General features: G+C 36.7%; 1 protein-coding gene across 4 annotated transcripts in view; it reads left to right on the top strand.

Moving 5' to 3' along the window:
* RSPO2 (R-spondin 2) overlaps window positions 1-18,356 on the top strand; it is a 169,775-nt gene that overhangs the window by 78,603 nt on the left and 72,816 nt on the right. For all 4 annotated transcript variants that reach the window (XM_005563925.4, XM_005563924.4, XM_045398592.2 and 1 more), the window contains one exon: window positions 7,491-7,679. In XM_005563925.4, coding sequence (XP_005563982.1) covers window positions 7,491-7,679 — 189 coding nt within the window. The remainder of the gene's footprint in view (window positions 1-7,490; window positions 7,680-18,356) is intronic.

The raw sequence follows: 18,356 nt of genomic DNA, 5'->3' as shown, positions 1-18,356 counted from the left end.
GGCTCCGTAGTGTGGGGCTACTTCTGATGTAGCTCCATTCAACAACCCCTGCCGTTGTCTTAGTGTCTCAGTTGTTCATGTTAACGGGATGGCTTTTTCATGAAAGAGTCATAAATTGTTTCTCTAAATATCATTCCGTAGGGTCTTTGTGCTTAAGGTGAGTTACAATCTTGGACAACCCTGAAAATGAAAAAGAATTGGATTCTCTCTGGCTACCTTTTCCTCCACCATAGCCATTTCCTCACACAACCTGTCAGTATTCCCAGTTTCTATGTCTCTTCTCCAGCTTTTCCCATCCCCCTCAATTTTTTACCCTTTATGGCACAGAGAAGTTGAATGATATCCTAATGTTTTGAACCTCACTCACACCCTACTCACGATACTAAGAATGATACCAGAATAAAACCTCTTTGGAAGGCAGCTGGAGAAATTGTAGATAGTATAAGCCTATTTTTGATCAGCTATGCAAAGTGATTTACAAATCATAATTATCTGGCAATATTAAGGTGTAACAAAATACTATAGTGAGTATAAAAGCAGGAAAATTAACTCAGCAATAGAATGTAGAGTGAAGTAGGGAGAGGTAGGTCTAGGGTTGGGACTTCATAACTATCCAAATGAGAAGTGATAAAGGCTTGAATTGTGAGAAGATTCATGGAAATGACAAGGGTGAGGGTCAGAATCAAATCTGTAGGAGAAGATATTATCATAGAAGCTAAAGGAGGAAGAAAACCTCCAGCAACCTAGGCTATTGGAATTGTGAGGATCAGAAATTGAGAATGAGATCTTGAAGGATGAGAAAACTGGTTGTGGTCTTCATAAAAGCAGTTTTGGAGATAACGCAGCAGAGGATGGTGGTAAGTAGAGGCAACAGGTTTAACTGATGTTTTCAAGAAATGTGACGGTGACATTGGTTTGGTTGATTGTTACGGAAAGATGCTAACCACTTAGCTGAAATTGAACAAGTTATGACCCAACAGGTACAGTATGATGTGTATGAAAAACACAAATTATATACATGCATATATATATATGAATATTTGGAAAGTTGTTTGCCAGAATTTTATTGGTAACTGTATCTGAGGGGATGATTTTTCATCTGAATTGGTTCCCTAGCTCTGCCCCCCAACAATTGCAGATTTAGGGAAATAAAGTATTAAATGAGAAATTATTTGGAAAGCATAGATAGTTTTTCAAGTGAGAGAATGTCCATGAAATAGATTCAACATACAGATAAAAGAGAACAGTTGATAGAAAAGAGTCCTAGAATAGATGTGAAGAAGTAGATCTTTCTGGCCAATTCAAGGGGTTATATTGGCCTTGATTCCTGATCCTGAAGGACCTTGTTTCTTGTTTGGCCCTTTTGGTTGAGTAAGCCCTGGTTTTGGGACTTCCCTGGATGAGAGGCTGTAAGACCAAATCAGGGCTGTGGGAGCTTGGGGGAAGAAGGAAGACTCTTGTGGATCTAAAATCTATATAGATTTGCTACAAGTTGCTATAAATATAATGGCCATTAAATTATTATAAATAAAGGAATGACATGGTATACAATGTACTCTGTATAGCTGCCAGTCTGACCATTTATTGCTTTATATTAGTTTTATACACAAGAATGATTATATGGAGGGCAAGCAATAGGTAGTCTCAAAGCTGAAAGTTTCAATAATTGATGAGTTTTCTATTCTCTCTTAATTATTTTTTGGGTTAACTCAATAAAATGAAGTCATTGTGACCTCGTATATTCTGTTGTATTTATGACCTTGCTTGGTGTAGTGAAAACTAAAAGTTACATGACTTTTTCATATTTTAGAAATATAATATTTCAGATTGTATCATTTCTACATGTTATACCAGCTATAGGAAAGAGTATTTTATGTCTTTTCTTTTAAGGTACCATTGTCCCCATCAGATTCAGTAAACTTCATATGGTTCAGGTATTAACTTATCCTAGATGCTATTTCAACATTTGCTTAGTACTGTCTTCTCCCACCTTGTCCCATCAGTAGGATATTTTAGTTTGAAAAAAAAAGTAAATAATATCTTATTGATGAGTAATATAATTTATGGAATCTTCAAAAGAGATGTAATTATAAGTAAGTACATTGTACTGAAATTAGCACATAGCCTCTATATGCTTTACTTTTTAAAAATGAGATATAATTTACTTGTAAATTGTTCGCATTAATTGTAAAAATATACAAGTATACTTAGATAAATGCATAGTTTTGAGTTTTGCAAATGTATACATTTGTGTAACCAATATCCAGGCAAGATATAGCATATCTCCACCACCCCCTTTAGCAAATTGACTAGTGCACTCCCACCCCACCACCCCAACTCATGTCCTCCTCGAAACTTAGAAGCCGACCTTTTTCGGAAAAAGGGTCTTTGCAGATGCAGCGAAGATAAGGATGATGATGAGGTTCTATGGGATAAAGGTAGGCCTTAAATCCAATGGGAGTGTCACTGTAAGAGACAGAAAAAGACACAGAGATATAAGAGAAGAAGGCATAAGACAATGGAGGCAGGGATTAACTTTATGTAACTATGATCCAAAGAATGACTTGGGCAACCAAAGGTGAAAGAGGCAGAAAAGGATTTGCCAGACTCCTTGAGAGGAAGCATGCCGTGCTGATACGATATTGGGATTTCAAACTTCTAGTCTCTAGAATTGAGAGAATAAGTTCCTGTTGTTTAAGTCACCAAATTGTGGTCGTTTGTTACAGCAGCCCAAGGAAACTAATATACCTCCTCCATCCCTTGAAAATTCTGTTATGCCCCTTTCCAGTCAGTCCTCAATCCTCAAAGGCATGTAGTTTGCTTATTTCTATCACCATGGATTAGCTGTGCCTGCCTTTGACCTTAATATAAATGAAATTATCTGGAGCATGTTCTTTTTGTATCTGTTTGGATTCTTTTGATCAGCATAATGTATGTGAATTTCATGTCATGTGTATCTGTATTATCCTTTTTATTACTGAGTGAAACTCAAATAGCTTGAATATACCATCATTTGTCTATAGATATTGTCTATAGAATATACCATCATTTATTCATAGATACTCAGATTGTTTCTTCCTACTCATATTTTAGACATATATTACATCTTTTGTAGCTGTCACTGGTTTAGAAGTTACAGATTCTGTTATTGTTTTTGTAGTTGGGACCTTAAAGTTATAGTAATGACATTTTAATTTACATTGGTCTTCCTCACTGATAATGCGGAAACTCTGAATGTTTTAACTTTGGTTTCCTTCTCAAGTCTTCTGTGTTATTTTTGTTAAGATATTTATTTTCAAAACTTGAAAATCATATGTTTTCTACATGGTATTCTTTTGCATACAGACATGAACGTATTTTTCAATTGGTGTGATCACTATTGCTTCTTGCAATCTACTTCCTCTGGGTTCTATTTTATTTTCTCCAATATTCAGAGTTTAATATTTTAGCTAATGCTTTAAAAAATTAAGTTCTTTGCCTTTACTTTGGCTAAAATATCTTCATTTTGCTCACATTGTTAAACTATAACTGCTTATACAATTATAGTTTGATAATTTTTCCTCAACATGTTGAGGATAGTATCTCGGCTATCTAACTTTATTTTTTTCTAAGTCTGCTGTCAGTCAAAGTTTTATCCCTTTCTAGATAATCTGCTATTTCTCTCTGGCTTGACTTTATTCTCATGATATGGAAATGTACTGTATTTAGATGTAGACTTATTTATTTTGTTCAGTCTCCTAATTTTTAATCTAAGAACTCATGTCTTTAATTCTGGAAATTAGCCATTATCTCATTGAATAGTGTGCTTTATTCCTTTTTTAACATATGCTTTTAAGTTCAGGGGTACAAGTGCTGGTTTGTTACATAGGTAAACTTGTGTCATGGGGGTTTTCTGTACAGATGATTTCATCACCTAGGTATTAAGGTTAGTACCCATTAGTTATTTTTCCTCATCCTCTTCTTCCTCCCATCCTCTGCCCTCCAATAGGCACCAGGGTCTGTTGTTTCCCTCTGTGTGTCCATGTGTTCTCATCACTAAGCTCCCACTTATAAGTGAGAACATGAGGTATTTTGTTCTGTTTCTGTTAGTTTGCTAAGAATAATGGCCTCCAGCTCCATTCATGTCCCTGCAAAGTACATGATCTTATTCTTTTTTAAGACTGTATAGTATTCCATGGTGTGTGTGTGTGTGTGTGTAATATATATAAAACATAATAATCTATATAAAATATATATAAACTATATCACATAATCATATATAATATATAAAATATATGATATATAATATATAATATAGCATATGATACATATATATCATATTTTATATACCATATATGATATGATATATCATGTATATTATATATTATATACATTATAATATATAAGTAATATATATGTTATATGTTAAAGTAATATAGGTAATATATAAGTATAATATATAAGTAATAGCATTGAATATAATATATTTTATATATATATAATATATGTATCACATTTTCTTTATCCAGTCAGTTGTTGATGGGTATCTAGGTTGATTCCATGTCTTTGCTATTGAGAATAGTGCTGCAATGAACATATGTGTGTATGTGTGGGATACTGGGTTGAATGGTATTTCTGTCTTTAGGTTTTTGTGGAATTGCCACACCATCTTCCATAATGGTTGAACTAATTTACACTATCACAAAGAGTATATAAGCGTGTCTTTTTCTCCACAACCTCACCAGCATCTGTTATTTTTTGACTTTCTGATGATAGCCATTCTGACTGGTGTGAGATGGTATCTCATTGTGATTTTTATTTGCATTTCTTTAATATTCAGTGATGTTGAGTTTTTCATGATTGTTGGCCACTTGTGTGTCTTCCTTTGAGAAGTGTCTGTTCATTTCCTTTGCCCACTTGTCAATGATTTTTTTCCTTGTGAATTTAAGATCTTTATAGATGCTAAACATTAGACCTTTGTCAGATGCATAGTTTGCAAATGTTTTCTGCCATTCTGTAGGTTACCTGTTCAGTCTGACGATAGTTTCTTTTGTTGTACAGAAGCTCTTAATTACATCCCACTTGTCAATTTTTGCTTTTGTTGCAATTGCTTTTGGCATCTTTGTTATGAAATTTTTGCCTGTGCCTATATCCTAAATGGTATTACCTAGGTTTTCTTGCAGAGTTTTTATAGTTCTGGGTTTTACATTTATGTCTTTAATGCATCTTGAGTTAACTTTTATATATAGTATAAGGAAGGGGTCCAGTTTCAATCTTTTGCATATGGCTAGCCAGTTATCTCAGCATCATTTATTGAATAGTGAATCTTTTCCCCATTGCTTGTGTGTGTTTGTGTGTGTGCGTGTGTGTGTCTTTCTTTCCTTCTTTCTTCCTTTCCTTTCCTTTCCTTTCCTTTCCTTTCCTTTCCTTTCCTTTGCTTTGCTTTGCTTTGCTTTGCTTTGCTTTCTTTCCTTCCTTTCTTTCTTTCTCTCCTTTTTTTTTTTTTTTTTTTGAGATGGAGTTTCGTTTTTGTTGCACAGTCTGGAGTGCAATGGTGCAATCTTGGCTCACCACAACTTCTGCCTCCCAAGTACAGGCAATTCTCCTGCCTCAGACTCCCAGGTAGCTGGGATTACAGGCATTCGTCACCATGCCTAGCTAATTTTGTATTTTGTTTGTTTGTTTGTTTGTTTATTTAGTTTTTGTAGAGATGTGGTTTCTCCATGTGGGTCAGGCTGATTTTGAACTCCTGACCTCAGGAGATCCACCTGCCTTGGGCTCCCAAAGTGCTAGGATTACAGGCATGAGCCACCACACCCAGCCCTCCATTGCTTGTTTTTGTCAGGTTTGTCAAAGATCAGACAGTTGTAGATGTGTGGTCTTACTTCCGGGTACTCTATTCTGTTCCATTGGCCTATCTGTTCTTGGAGCAGTACCATGCTGTTTTGGCTACTGTAGCTCTGTAGTATAGTTTGAAGTCAGGTAGCATGATGCCTCCAGCTTTGTTATTTTTACTTCTTATTGCCTTAGCTCTTTGGGCTCTATTTTGGTTCCATGTGAATTTTAACATAGTTTTTTCCAGTTATGTGAAAAATGTCAATGGTAGTTTAATGGAAATAGCATTAAATCTACAAATTGTTTTGGGCAGTATGGCTATTTTAATACAGTTGATTCTTCTATTCATGAGCATGGAATGTTTTTCTATTTGTTTGTGTCATCTCTGATTTCTTGGGTAGTGTTATGTTGTTCTCTTTATAGAGATCTTTCATCTCATTAGTTACCTGTATTCCTGGTTATTTTATTCTTTTTGTGGCAATCGTGAATGAGAGTTTGTTTGTGATTTGACTCTTGGCTTGACTGTTGTTGATGTGTAGGAGTGCTAGTGATTTTTGTATGTTGATTTTGTATCCTGAGACTTTGCTGAAGTTGCCTCTCTGTTTAAGGTATGTTTTATTCATTCTCTTTACTCTTTCCTTCTGTAGTAACTACTAATCATGTATTTGAATGTTTCTGTTTTTTTCTTACATGCTTAGTACCTTTTTATCTTGTTTTGTGATACAGTTCTTTAAAAGTGTTTTTGGTTATGTCATTTTCTTCTACCATACAAGTTGTTCATAGAATTTTTTTGTGAAGTTTTAGAATTTTCATTTCATTGCAATGTGCATATTCTTGCTTTTTCCCATGTGATTTCTAGTTATCCCTTTATCTCTTCAGATAATCTCTAAATACTTATTTTAAAGGCTCCTTCAGAGTGTCCTTATTTCTGGTTTTTTAGGTGTGAAGTTTTCTTGTTGCTGATATTGATGACTGTTTCTCATGAAGGTTTACTTGCTCGTGTGATTTGTTCATTTTGATGTTAAGGTAGCATTTCATGGAAGTCCAGGTCTCAGGATTGTAGAAAATGTCTAGAGAGTAGTTCTATGTTTATTTTTTCTTTCTGGGTTTTCCTGGATCTGGACAAATTCTTATTTTAACTTGTCAACATCATACTACAATGATAATTTTAATTTGGATCCCAGCCTTGTGGACTTGGTGTTCTTATGTCTCATGAATTATATTTTCTCTTGTGCTTACCTGCTGTGTCCTCCCAAGCTAGGGTCAGAATCCTCTGCTCTGTCCAGTTAGGGCAGGGGGTCATGGACAAACAGCCCTCTTGACGCCGTCTACATAAAAGGAGCTAAGTGCCAGATCTTCACATAAATATTTCTTGGCCTGGGTTGAGGACCTTGCCCTAAATTTTACCTCTGGCTGGTCTGACATTCCCATGAGCCATTCAGCTTTAGCTTCTGGACTCAACTCTGCCTCTGAGTTTCCTCTTTGTTTCTAAGTTTGGTTGTGTATTAACCACTTTTTGGGTGGGGGAGGTAGAGACACGAAGGGCAGGGATATTTTATTTAGTATTTCTTCTATGTAAGTATAGCAGAAAGAAAAGAAACATTTTCAGCAGGGTGTATTTATCAAAAGTCTGATTATACTCACAATTAAACACAATTTTTGTTTTTCTTTTACAGCTAGTTATGTATCAAATCCCATTTGCAAGGGTTGTTTGTCTTGTTCAAAGGACAATGGGTGCAGCCGATGTCAACAGAAGTTGTTCTTCTTCCTTCGAAGAGAAGGGATGCGCCAGTATGGAGAGTGCCTGCATTCCTGCCCATCTGGGTACTATGGACACCGAGCCCCAGATATGAACAGATGCGCAAGTGAGCATTTGGCTTTGTCTATCCTGTATTGCTGGATATGTAACTTAGGAGAGGAGCTAAGTTGAAGATCTTGACTGATTTTTTTTTTTAAAAATGTAATAGGTGATAGAAATAGTTTAAGCTTGCTGGGTGTGGTGGGTCATGCCTGTAATCCCAGCACTTTCGGAGGCCAAGGTGGGTGGATCACTTGAGGCCAGGAGTTGGAGACCAGTCTGGCCAACATGGGGAAACCCCATCTCTATACAAATACAAAAATTAGCTAGGCATGATGGTGTACACCTGTAATCCCAGCTACTGGGATGGCTGAGGTACCAGAATCACTTGAACCTGGGAGGTAGAGGTTGCAGTGAGCTGCGGTAGCACCGCTGTGCTCTAGCATGGGCAACAGAGTGAGATGTCATCTAAAAAAAAAAAAAAAGGTCTAAGCTCAAACTTGCAAAAAATGAGTGTGGTAGGATAAGAGCACTTTTACTTTGTTTTGTATAGAACTGTAAGACACAATCACACATACACACTTTATTTTAGATTATGTAAGGAGTTTTTTAATCATAAGGATCTCAAGCACAATCTTGTTTGACAGATTTTTGTAAAGAGTACTTAGTGCTTATAAAAGAACAAACCACAAAGGAATTTAAGTACTTTATGCTGAGAACAATCTCTCTGGTTTACCAATTTCTATAGCTTCTTTTTCTCTTTTTATGTGAGTTGGCAATCTTCGCTAGTCTAACCTGCAATTAAACATATGGTAAAGGTGGTTTCTTTAAGTAGCATTACTGATGTAACTAAAATGTTTAGGTTATTTTAAAGTAATCTGAGGTATAAGTTTAACAACTATTTTAAAAAGTTTAAGGAATGGCATTTTTTTTACATAGGAATGAGGGTGCAGTTTTTCATCTTTTAATCCAAAAGTCACTTAGAATGAGTCTCATCTTCTAGGTCAGCCATAGAAATTGTGGTTTAAAAAAATAAATGAGATACCAAAGGAACATCCCTTTGTTTAAGGAACTCAAATTTTAGGGGATAGAAGGGATAAGAACAAGGGGACCACAGAATAAAATGACAAATGGTAAGCAGGTTATTCATAATTTAATATATTAAGTGCTGTGTCAGTAATCATTAAATCACTCTCATATATATGTATATATGTGAGATAATTAAATCTCATATTTCTGAGAGTGATTTAATGATCTCCCACTAACACACTGTGTATGTGATTATTCAGGCAAGACAGTCTTTAGGTGAGAAGAGTTTGAATTACATCATCCAAGGACAATATTATTTTGGAAGGTGGCAGAACTAGTGGGGGCTGGTTAAATAAATTTAGAAAGAAGGATCCACATATATGTAAAAATAATGTGTTTGGGGAACAAGAACAAGAACCTGGAGTGTTACTTGGCATTTTGGCAATGCAGTTCTCTGTTTCATGGGACCTGTCCTACATTGCTGGACATTTAGTGTCCTTGGTCCCTGCCCATTAAATGTCCTTTGTGTCTTCAAACTACTGTTATAAGCAAATGTGTCCCCAAACATTTTTAAACACTTCCTGGAAGAGCAGTACGGTAGCTGGATGAAATCCATTGAAGAGCCTATGCCTAGTGGGAGGTGTGGTTGAAATTGAGGATGGAAAAGGAGGCTGCAGTGTAACTGATAAACGTGTTGCCTGCCAGGCTAAGAAGTCTTGCTATTATCTGAGGTACTGAGTAGGCAGTGAACTAAAGATATTGCTTTAAGATAATTCTAGCAGAAGTGAGGGAGATGAACTGGAGAGGAACAAAAAGTAGAGGAAGGCTATTGTAATGAATACAGATTAGAAATCTTGTTCTGATGATTTTTTTTGTGGGTAATGAATTGCAGAGGCTTTAAAAATAGAAACAATGGGGCCTAGTAACTACCTAGACAGGGCTAAGAGAAACAATCAAACTTGATCGTAAGGTTTTCTAGCTGAGGTACTGGATGAGGTTATGTCATTAGCAGAGTTAGAAATATTTAGGCTTAGAGGAAACTTGGATCTACCTTCATTTCATGGAATTGTTTGGATTAACATTTAAAGGAAACAACTCCCCACCAGTTAATAGACTGGCTTGCAAATTGTTTGCAAATATGAATTTTGTTCTTAAGGCATATGGTTTAGGCTACCTGATAGTTTATCTCTCATAGTTTATAAACTTCCAGAAGGAGATTGGGTCCACCTTGGAAAGGATTCCTGTTCAGATTGCTTTAGACTACCTATGGGGGGATGGTTTGAGTCCACAACTTTATTCTTTATGCTTTTCATTCTGGACTACCAGTGCACAAGGAAGACAAGGCAAGAGTGTAGATGGATAGAGGCATTTATTCCAAGTTCTAGAGCTGGCATTGTATGTACTGTATATGGATAAGAGGCTGGCCATATAATATATTACTAAATGTGGGACACTGGGAAGTGAAAGAGGCTGTCATTAACAACTATGCAGGGAGATTGGATGTAAACCAGGACCATCCTGTGCAAACTGGTGTGAATGGTCACCTCAGCAATACTTTGTAGTATATGAGTAGAGTCTTCCTTAGAGAGATACTCTCAGGCAGGAGTTAATAGCACATTTTGGCTTAGTTTTCTTTTCTCAGAAATGGAAAGGAGAGCAGTGACTGTAAATCAGCCTTAGAAAGAAAATCTGCATATGAGAAAGGCTTTGCTATGGATAGACTTCTTGTAAGTGAATACAATCAATGTTGGAGTTTACTGACCTAGAGGAAATCGTTACCTGGTACAAGCGGGAAGTGCTATTAACAAGACCCCATTGGAGCAAAGTGAAAAATGGAAAGTTATTTCTTATCAGTATATGACTTTGGATAATCATGTTTCTTTCATACCAATTATTTGCTCTTTTTCATGACTATTTTGCATATATTGCATTGATGTTTGTATTTTGTTTAGGGGATGAGAAAGATTTAAATTGGAAAAGCTGTCACAGACTTAGAATTTGAGATCATATCTACTTTTCACTTCCTTAAAAGATTATCCCTCAATAGTAGAGAAGAAAATTATACTTTTAGCAATAGTAGCCTAAAAAATCTTATAAGTGAAACTTGCTCATCTGTTTCCTAATCACTAGAGTGTGATTTCCAGTGTAAATTAATCTCCTTCTTTTGAAGGAAGATTTGCTCTCTGAAAAGTTGTCTGAGGTTGGCTTCTTGGTACACATAGTATGAAGCTTATAAACTTCAACCACACTTACGGAAACCAATCCAACAACTATCTGAGTAATTCTGTAAATACATGTACTAATAGACACTAGAAGCTGCCATTGTCCCTGATACTATGTTAGATGTTATTTCATTCATGTTTTTCTCATTCATTAATGAAACCATTTACATAAAACTTTGTTTTTTAAATTGTTCTACATAGTCCTTGCAGAAAGCTTAGAAGAGTACCTAGGCCTAAAAAACGCAAAAGCAAACACGTCTCTCAAAGATAACAACAGTTAACAAGAGATAACAATAGTTAACAAAAGATAACAAAAACCGTTTCATCTTCTGTTCTTGACATTTTTGTTTCTATGAGTATTTGTTGTTTTCCTCACCTTACAAATGTGTCATTGTGTTTTGTAACTTGTTTTAATGAATTATGAATATATTTTCATGCCATTAAATATGGCTGCAAATATTCTACTGAATGATTACATTTAGTTAATTGCCTATTGAAATTTTGGTTTTAATTTTTCATAATTATAAGCAGTTCTGTGAAAAATATCCTTATACATAAATTCTTGCTCTCTCATACACATTTTTACACATTTGCCTGGTTTATTTTTATAAGATGAACGTTTAAACATAATACATGTTTTAAAGATATATATTGACAAATGAATTTCTAGAAAAGTTGTATCAGTTTACATCTTCACTAACAGTGGACATTTTCGCTTGCATCTCTCTGGTTATTAATAACAAGGATAAAACTGCATTTTTTTCTTAGTATGCTTTTTCTTTGATACAAATGAAGCTGAACATGTATTTGTCACTTAAATATTGGCATTGTAGGATGTTTACCAGAGTCACTGCCCCCCTTTTTTTCTATTTGCACAACTGTCATGTTTTTAGTTATTAAAAAATAAACTTTTTGATGTATCATGCAGAAATAAATTCACAAATAATAAATGGAGTGTTTAATGAACTATTACAAAATAGATACATTTAACTCCCACTGATGTCAAGAAAGAATGTTAGTACTACCCACTCACTAACTTCCCATTCACTTACTGTCTTCTCCTTTGGCATAACTACTATCTTGACTTGTAAACAAAACACATATAAAACATTATTCATGGCAACACTATTTATTCTAATTACAGCTTGGAAACAACTCAAATGTCCAAACAGTATAATACCTAAAAAATACAGTATATTAATATTGACATTGAACAGAAAGCAAAGAAAAGCCAGGGGAGGAGGCTATGACCAAGTCACTAGGAAAACAGAGAGGATGATGTCCCAGAAGCAGAAGTGGGAAGACTTGAAAAGAAGAAAGTGGTCAATGTTAACGTTGCACTGTTTAAACAATAGAGTGCTGACCTTCATGTGAGCCATTTCATTGTTTTTGTTGGGGCACTATCCTGATTGCTATGGTTTTGGGGAGCACATGGAGTCATAGGAAAGCAGCCAGTGATTATACCACTCGTTCTCTTCTTCCTCTAAGTATATTTAAAAAGAGTATCTGATCACTGGAAGGCTTACACAGATGGGGAAGTTGGGGTGTGTGTGTGTGAGTGTGTGTGTGTGTCTGTGAGTGACAGGAGACATAACTAGGAAAGAGCCAGCTGAGGAGGATAGACAAAAAAAAAAATGAAGAAACAAGATCACTGAAGGGACAGAAGAGGATAGAGTCTAAAACATAGGTGAGGAAATTAGCCTTGGAAAACATTTATTCAGCAATTTATGAAGTATCTACCTCCTGTCAATCAAGGTTAGGGATTCTTTTATGTCAAGTACCAGGAAGGTATCAGAAATATGCTGAAATTAAGGAAAAAGGAGCAGTCAACTTTTTTTAACCTCCAAATTTATGTATAAGAAAACAATATACTTTTGCCAGAAGTAGTATTTTGAAAAATCATCTGTAAACAAATACGGAAATGACTTCTTTTATAATTCTGGATCCATGAATTTGCTACATTTCAACTATTTCTGCTACGTTTTATGATTCTATCCTTGTTTTGACATTTTGTGAAATAGGTATTTAGGCTAAGAGAACACTACGTTTTGTTTCCTGTTTTTCTTTCTTTCCTTCCTTTTTGTTGTTTTTGTTGTTGTTGCACAGTCATAGCTCACTGAAGCCTCAATCCCTTCTGTGCTGAAGGGATCCTCCCCCTACAGCCTCCCCAGTAGCTAAGACTACAGGCATGCACCACCATAGCCAGCTAATTTTTTAAAAAATATATTTTTAGAGATGCCTGGCTGTTATTTATTTAAATATTTTTAGAGATGAGGTCTTGCCATGTTGGCCGGTTTCTAACTCCTGGCCTGAAACAGTCCTCCCACTTCAGCCTCTCAGGTAGCTGAGATCACGGGTGTGAGCTGCTGCATTTTGCTTTTGAAATAAAATGACACAGGTTTTAAAAACTAGTCATTTTTAACATATAAGAAAATCCAAAGTTAAATATAATCATCTTTTAATTTGTGAACTCCAAGATCACTATTTAGGTGTTTTTAAAGAATTACTACATGTCATCAAGTTTGAGTGCCTTTAGAAACACCTGTTTTCTTTCTTTTTTTTTTTTTGTCTCCCAGGCTGAAGTGCAGTGGTATGATCTCAGCTCACTGTAACCTCTACCTCCTGGGTTCAAGCAATTCTTGTGCCTCAGCCCCCCCCGAGTAGCTGGGACTACAGGCGTGCGCCACCACTCCTGGCTAATTTTTTGTATTTTTAGTGGAGATGAAGTTTTGCCCGTGGCCCAGGCGGGCCTCAAACTCCTGAGCTCAGGAAAACCACCGATCTTGGCCTCCGAAAGTGCTAGGATTACAGTCATGAGCCACTTCACCCGGCCTGTCATTCTTGAATAATGTAATTTAATGATGCATTTGGGGATAAAAAAAAGTCTAGGTATTTAGAATTAACATAAATGTCTTTGAAATGTCTTTAGTCAAATCTGGACAACTGTGGACACACATATAATTACTCTAAGTACCATAAATTCTATATAATGTGTTTGAAGATCTATAAAGATGCAGACCTCCAAATATATTGATGGAACCCCAGTATGTTTGGGATTACATGAGAAATAAAAATAACAAATGTCTTTATTTGGAAGATACTTGGACCATTAGGTTGGAGACCATCAGGTTGCATATGAAACTGATACAGAATTAGACAACAGTATTAGATAACATCATTACATAAAGTGATGCTGAAGCCCAATCGGCCAGTGGGGTCAGTGTGTTGCACAGTTATAGAAGGGATCACGGAAGGGACAAGTTAGTGGTTAGGTTAGAACAGGCATGAAAAATTGTGGGGCTCAGCTGTATCCTTCCCTTCCTTCACCATCTAACCTGGGTGGTGAGGCTGTGAAGAGTTAGGGGCATCCTAGGTTTAGAGGAAATGCATGAGCATGAGGGGTGAAAGGACCAGTGACAAGACCTGATAGATGACCTGGAGATGAGTGATTAATGTTGACCAACTAAAGGTAATAGGATTCAAATTCAGGGACTGTATTCTGATTACACTTAAACCAGAAATGTTCTAAATAATGTGTTAGAGTTATTTTACTTTAGTTTAATCTTTATGAAACCAGCACATGGATAAGGACTACATTTTAGAAGCCTATAATATTCTTTAATTTTGGAATACAGGCAGTGGTAGAATTAAGGAAGCCTGATGAAAACAGCCACTTGCATGGTTTTCCCAACAGTATTAGTAGGTATTTATCTGCTGAGGAAAGAGAGGGGAAGACTATAATTTAGGGGATGTCTTAGGCTGCTTAATATAGCGTACACATTGAGCAAACATTTACTGCTTATATACTAGGCAGGGCCAATGTGTGTTTTTATAAAAAACAAAATGGAAGGGAATTGAATGTGCTAAGAACTGTGAGGGTGACACATCGGCTGCTCAGGGAACCCATGGGGCATCAGTGACTTGCCCTTGGAGATGGGTGAGTCTTCAGATTTCCCAGAGAATGTGTTATAAAACTGTCTTGAAGGAGGAGTAGGGTGAGTAACAGCAAGAGGGTAAAGGGTACTCATAGCAGAGAGTTACTTGAGCTTTGGAATGCAAAGTGTGAGAAATGAAATCTTGGAAGCTGAGGATGGAGGATTTGTAAGCTGGGAAGACATATAATGCCCTTGTTGTAGAATATCGTCTGTTGTCAGCAGAGGAAATAGGTTGAGCAGAGCCAGAGAGGAGGCACAGAGACCGATTAGGAAGCTGTTGCTCTAATCCCAGGCCAGAAACGAGGACTTCAGCTAAGGCAGTGGTACTTGAGGTAGGGAAGAAGAGACAGATTCAAGAGATTAGAAGATAGAACCAGCAGAAGGTGGTTCACTGGACACAAGGGTAACAGAGAGGGAAGAGACCTCAATGACTCACAGGTTTCTGCTTATTGTATTGTATTGTATTGTACTGTATTGTATTGTATTTTTTTAGACAGAGTCTCACTCTAGTCGCCCAGGCTGGAGTGCAATGGCACGATCTTGGCTCACTGCAATCTCCACCCTCTGGGTTCAAGCAATTCTCCCGCCTCAGTCTCCCAAGTAGCTGGGATTACAGATGCCTGCCACCACGCCTGGCTAATTTTTGTATTTTTATTAGAGAGGGGGTTTCACTATGTTGGCCAGGCTGGTCTCAAACTCCTGACCTGGGGTGATCTGCCTGCTTTGGCCTCCCAAAGTGCTGGATTGCAGGTGTAAGCTACCATGCCCAATCAGGTTTCTGCTTTAAAGAATTGTACAAATACTGGTTTATTGGATATTATTATTATTGGATTATTAGATATTATTGATTTATTGGTATTATTGGATATTATTGATTTTGGTTTTGATTGATAGATAGCAAAAGGAGTTCAGGTTTAGAAATGTTGACTTGTGTAGGGATGTGCATTGGAGAGTCGGGTACCTGAGTCTGTTTTAGATACAAGCCACTTAGGATCTAGTATCTCCTTGCTATCCTGTCACATCTGACGATCCTATTAATACTGATCACAACTACTGATCACAGGTGCAGATATTACCAGGAATATTTATTATGCTTTAAATGCTTACCAGGATGCTAATATATGGTTAAACCTGAATCTGACAAGCTCAGAGAGTTTTGCAAACCTACCCCAAGGACACACAAGTATGGAGAGCTAAGAATAGGATCTAGGATTCTCTCTAACTCTAATGCCCATGTTTCTTTAATTAAACCATGCAGCTTCTCTTGGAGAAAACAAAATAAAAAATGCATCATTTGGTCCCTGTTCAACTGCCTATCATAAAAAAGAAATACATCATTGGATAGGGTTAGGATTTGTTCCCCTTTGGCAGAAGGTGGGAGAGGTAGGTCTTCACTTTGAAGTGGTACACTTTCAGCATTCTTTTGTGCTGGTTTCTTTCCCAAATTGAAAGGGACCTTGCCTACAGCCCAGTCTGCAGAAGGCACTCCATGGGTTAACAGGGTCCTGCCAGCTGGAGAAAGCTCATTGCCCTGAAGTGGCTTTACATCACTATGCAGGAGGTGCTACCGGCTGGTTAATACACTGGACATCACTTGGTGAGGTGGACACCCTACTATCCGCTTATTAGAAGATAGTTGGATACTCTTACATGCTGAGTCTCTCAGGTCTTTTATGCTTTCTTCTGAAGAAAATCCATCTTTGCAAGACAACTGGCTATATTTGGATGTACCTATGACTGGGATAAAACAAAACATTTGTCAATTTATTTTTTCTTTCATAAAGTGGACCCATGTAGGTCAAACCTGCATTGTGCAAGGGTCAACTGTACCTTAAATGATGTAATACAGACAAAATTGTTATGCAGTTATAAATGAAAGTATTAGAAAAATCTGAATTTTGTTGCCTAGTTCTTTCTTAAGCAAATGGTCAGTTTAAGTGTTTCAAATCCCATTAAAAATATCAAAACATTCAATTTTATCTTCTAAAAGGAGAAATCAGTTTATGGTAAATCTTGTCTCTAAAAGAACACTGGATTGGAAGAAATGGTGGGCTCCGATTTGAGCTCCGACAGTAACTAGCTCTGTAAGCTTAGACAAAGTATGTAACACACTCTGGAATAATAGCATCCTAGTAACTTGGGTCTATGGAAACATCTCAGTAAAGGATTAGTATCTGATGTTGGCAGTTTCTTTTTACAGTATTGGTCATGTTATGACTTTCTGTGTATTTTAAGTCTAGTTTATTGTTCAGTCTCTCCCTCCCACTCTTATTTCTGCTTGGCTTATGGTTAAGGACTGTGCATACCTTTGTTTCTTAAAGACAAAACATGAGACATAAAAACTTTAATAAGATATTTAGTAATTTGGTGCCTAATTTGAAAATGTACCTCTGTATAATCTGAAATATTTTTGTTTGTTACAATATTATGCTATTACACTAAAATATAAAAAATGGCCTGGGCACACTGGCTCACATCTATAATCCTAGCACTTTGGGAGGTCAAGGAGGGTGGATCACTGGAGGTCAGGAGTTCGAGAACTGCCTGGCCAAAGTGATGAAACTCCATCTCTACAAAAAGGAAAAAAATTAGCTAGACATGGTGGCAGGCACCCGTTATCGCAGCTACTTGGGAGGCTGAGGCATGAGTGTCACTTCAACCTGGGAGGCAGAGGTTGCAGTAAGCTGAGATTGTACCACTGCACTCCATCCTGGGTGACAGAGAGACTCTGTCTCCAAAAAAAAAAAAAAAAAAAAAAAAAAAAAGACTGTGTTTATTCTAAACTGATAGATATTTAGCATTAAATTTGTTAATCATTCAGCAGATACATCTACCATGCCAGGCCCCCATGCTGGGACCTAAGAATATAGACTAGCATAAGACAGGCTCTGTTTTCTACATTTAATAGGGGGATTATGATGGACAGAGTTGGTAAAACCATGAGGGAAGAACTATCATAGGTAGCTGGATGCTGGGAGGGCAGGGGATGTTTTCAAGAAACTTCACACATGTAATTGAACATGGCTAAGGTGAAAGGTACATGTGGAGATGAGGCTAGGAAGGTAGATAGACATGCCTAGCAAGAAAGATCTTGTGTTTTAAAATCAAGGGTTTGTACTTGATTCTGCACGTGAAAGTGAGCCATTGAAGCATTTTAAAGTAGGGAAATGACATGAAAAATGTGTGTTTTTGCAAGATCACAGTGTTCCTTTTGTAGCTGCAATAAAGCAATCTTAATTTTGTCATTGTGATCTGTAGCACCTGTATGGATAAACCATCAAAGATTTCAGTAGGCCAGATCAGGGATGATATTAACAACTTCAGTAATGGTTATTCACCTGCACAGTGCACTGTTTAATGTACTTGTCCACAGTTGCAATGCAGTAGCTGCCTGTTGTGAGATGTAGACCCTGTTTTATTTCTATTCCATTACCCTTTATGGAAAACTCAAAGGGCACTCTTTTCTCCTAATTTGTCCTGGAAGATAGATTATATCAAATAGATATTCTAAAAGCTAGAATAAACATTTTTCTCTCTGTGAGAAAGATGGCTATATCA

This window comes from Macaca fascicularis, chromosome 8, assembly GCF_037993035.2.
Source record: "Macaca fascicularis isolate 582-1 chromosome 8, T2T-MFA8v1.1".
Lineage (NCBI taxonomy): Eukaryota > Metazoa > Chordata > Mammalia > Primates > Cercopithecidae > Macaca > Macaca fascicularis.
Note: the sequence above shows the minus strand (reverse complement) of the source record. Positions and strands in the feature narration are given on the sequence as shown.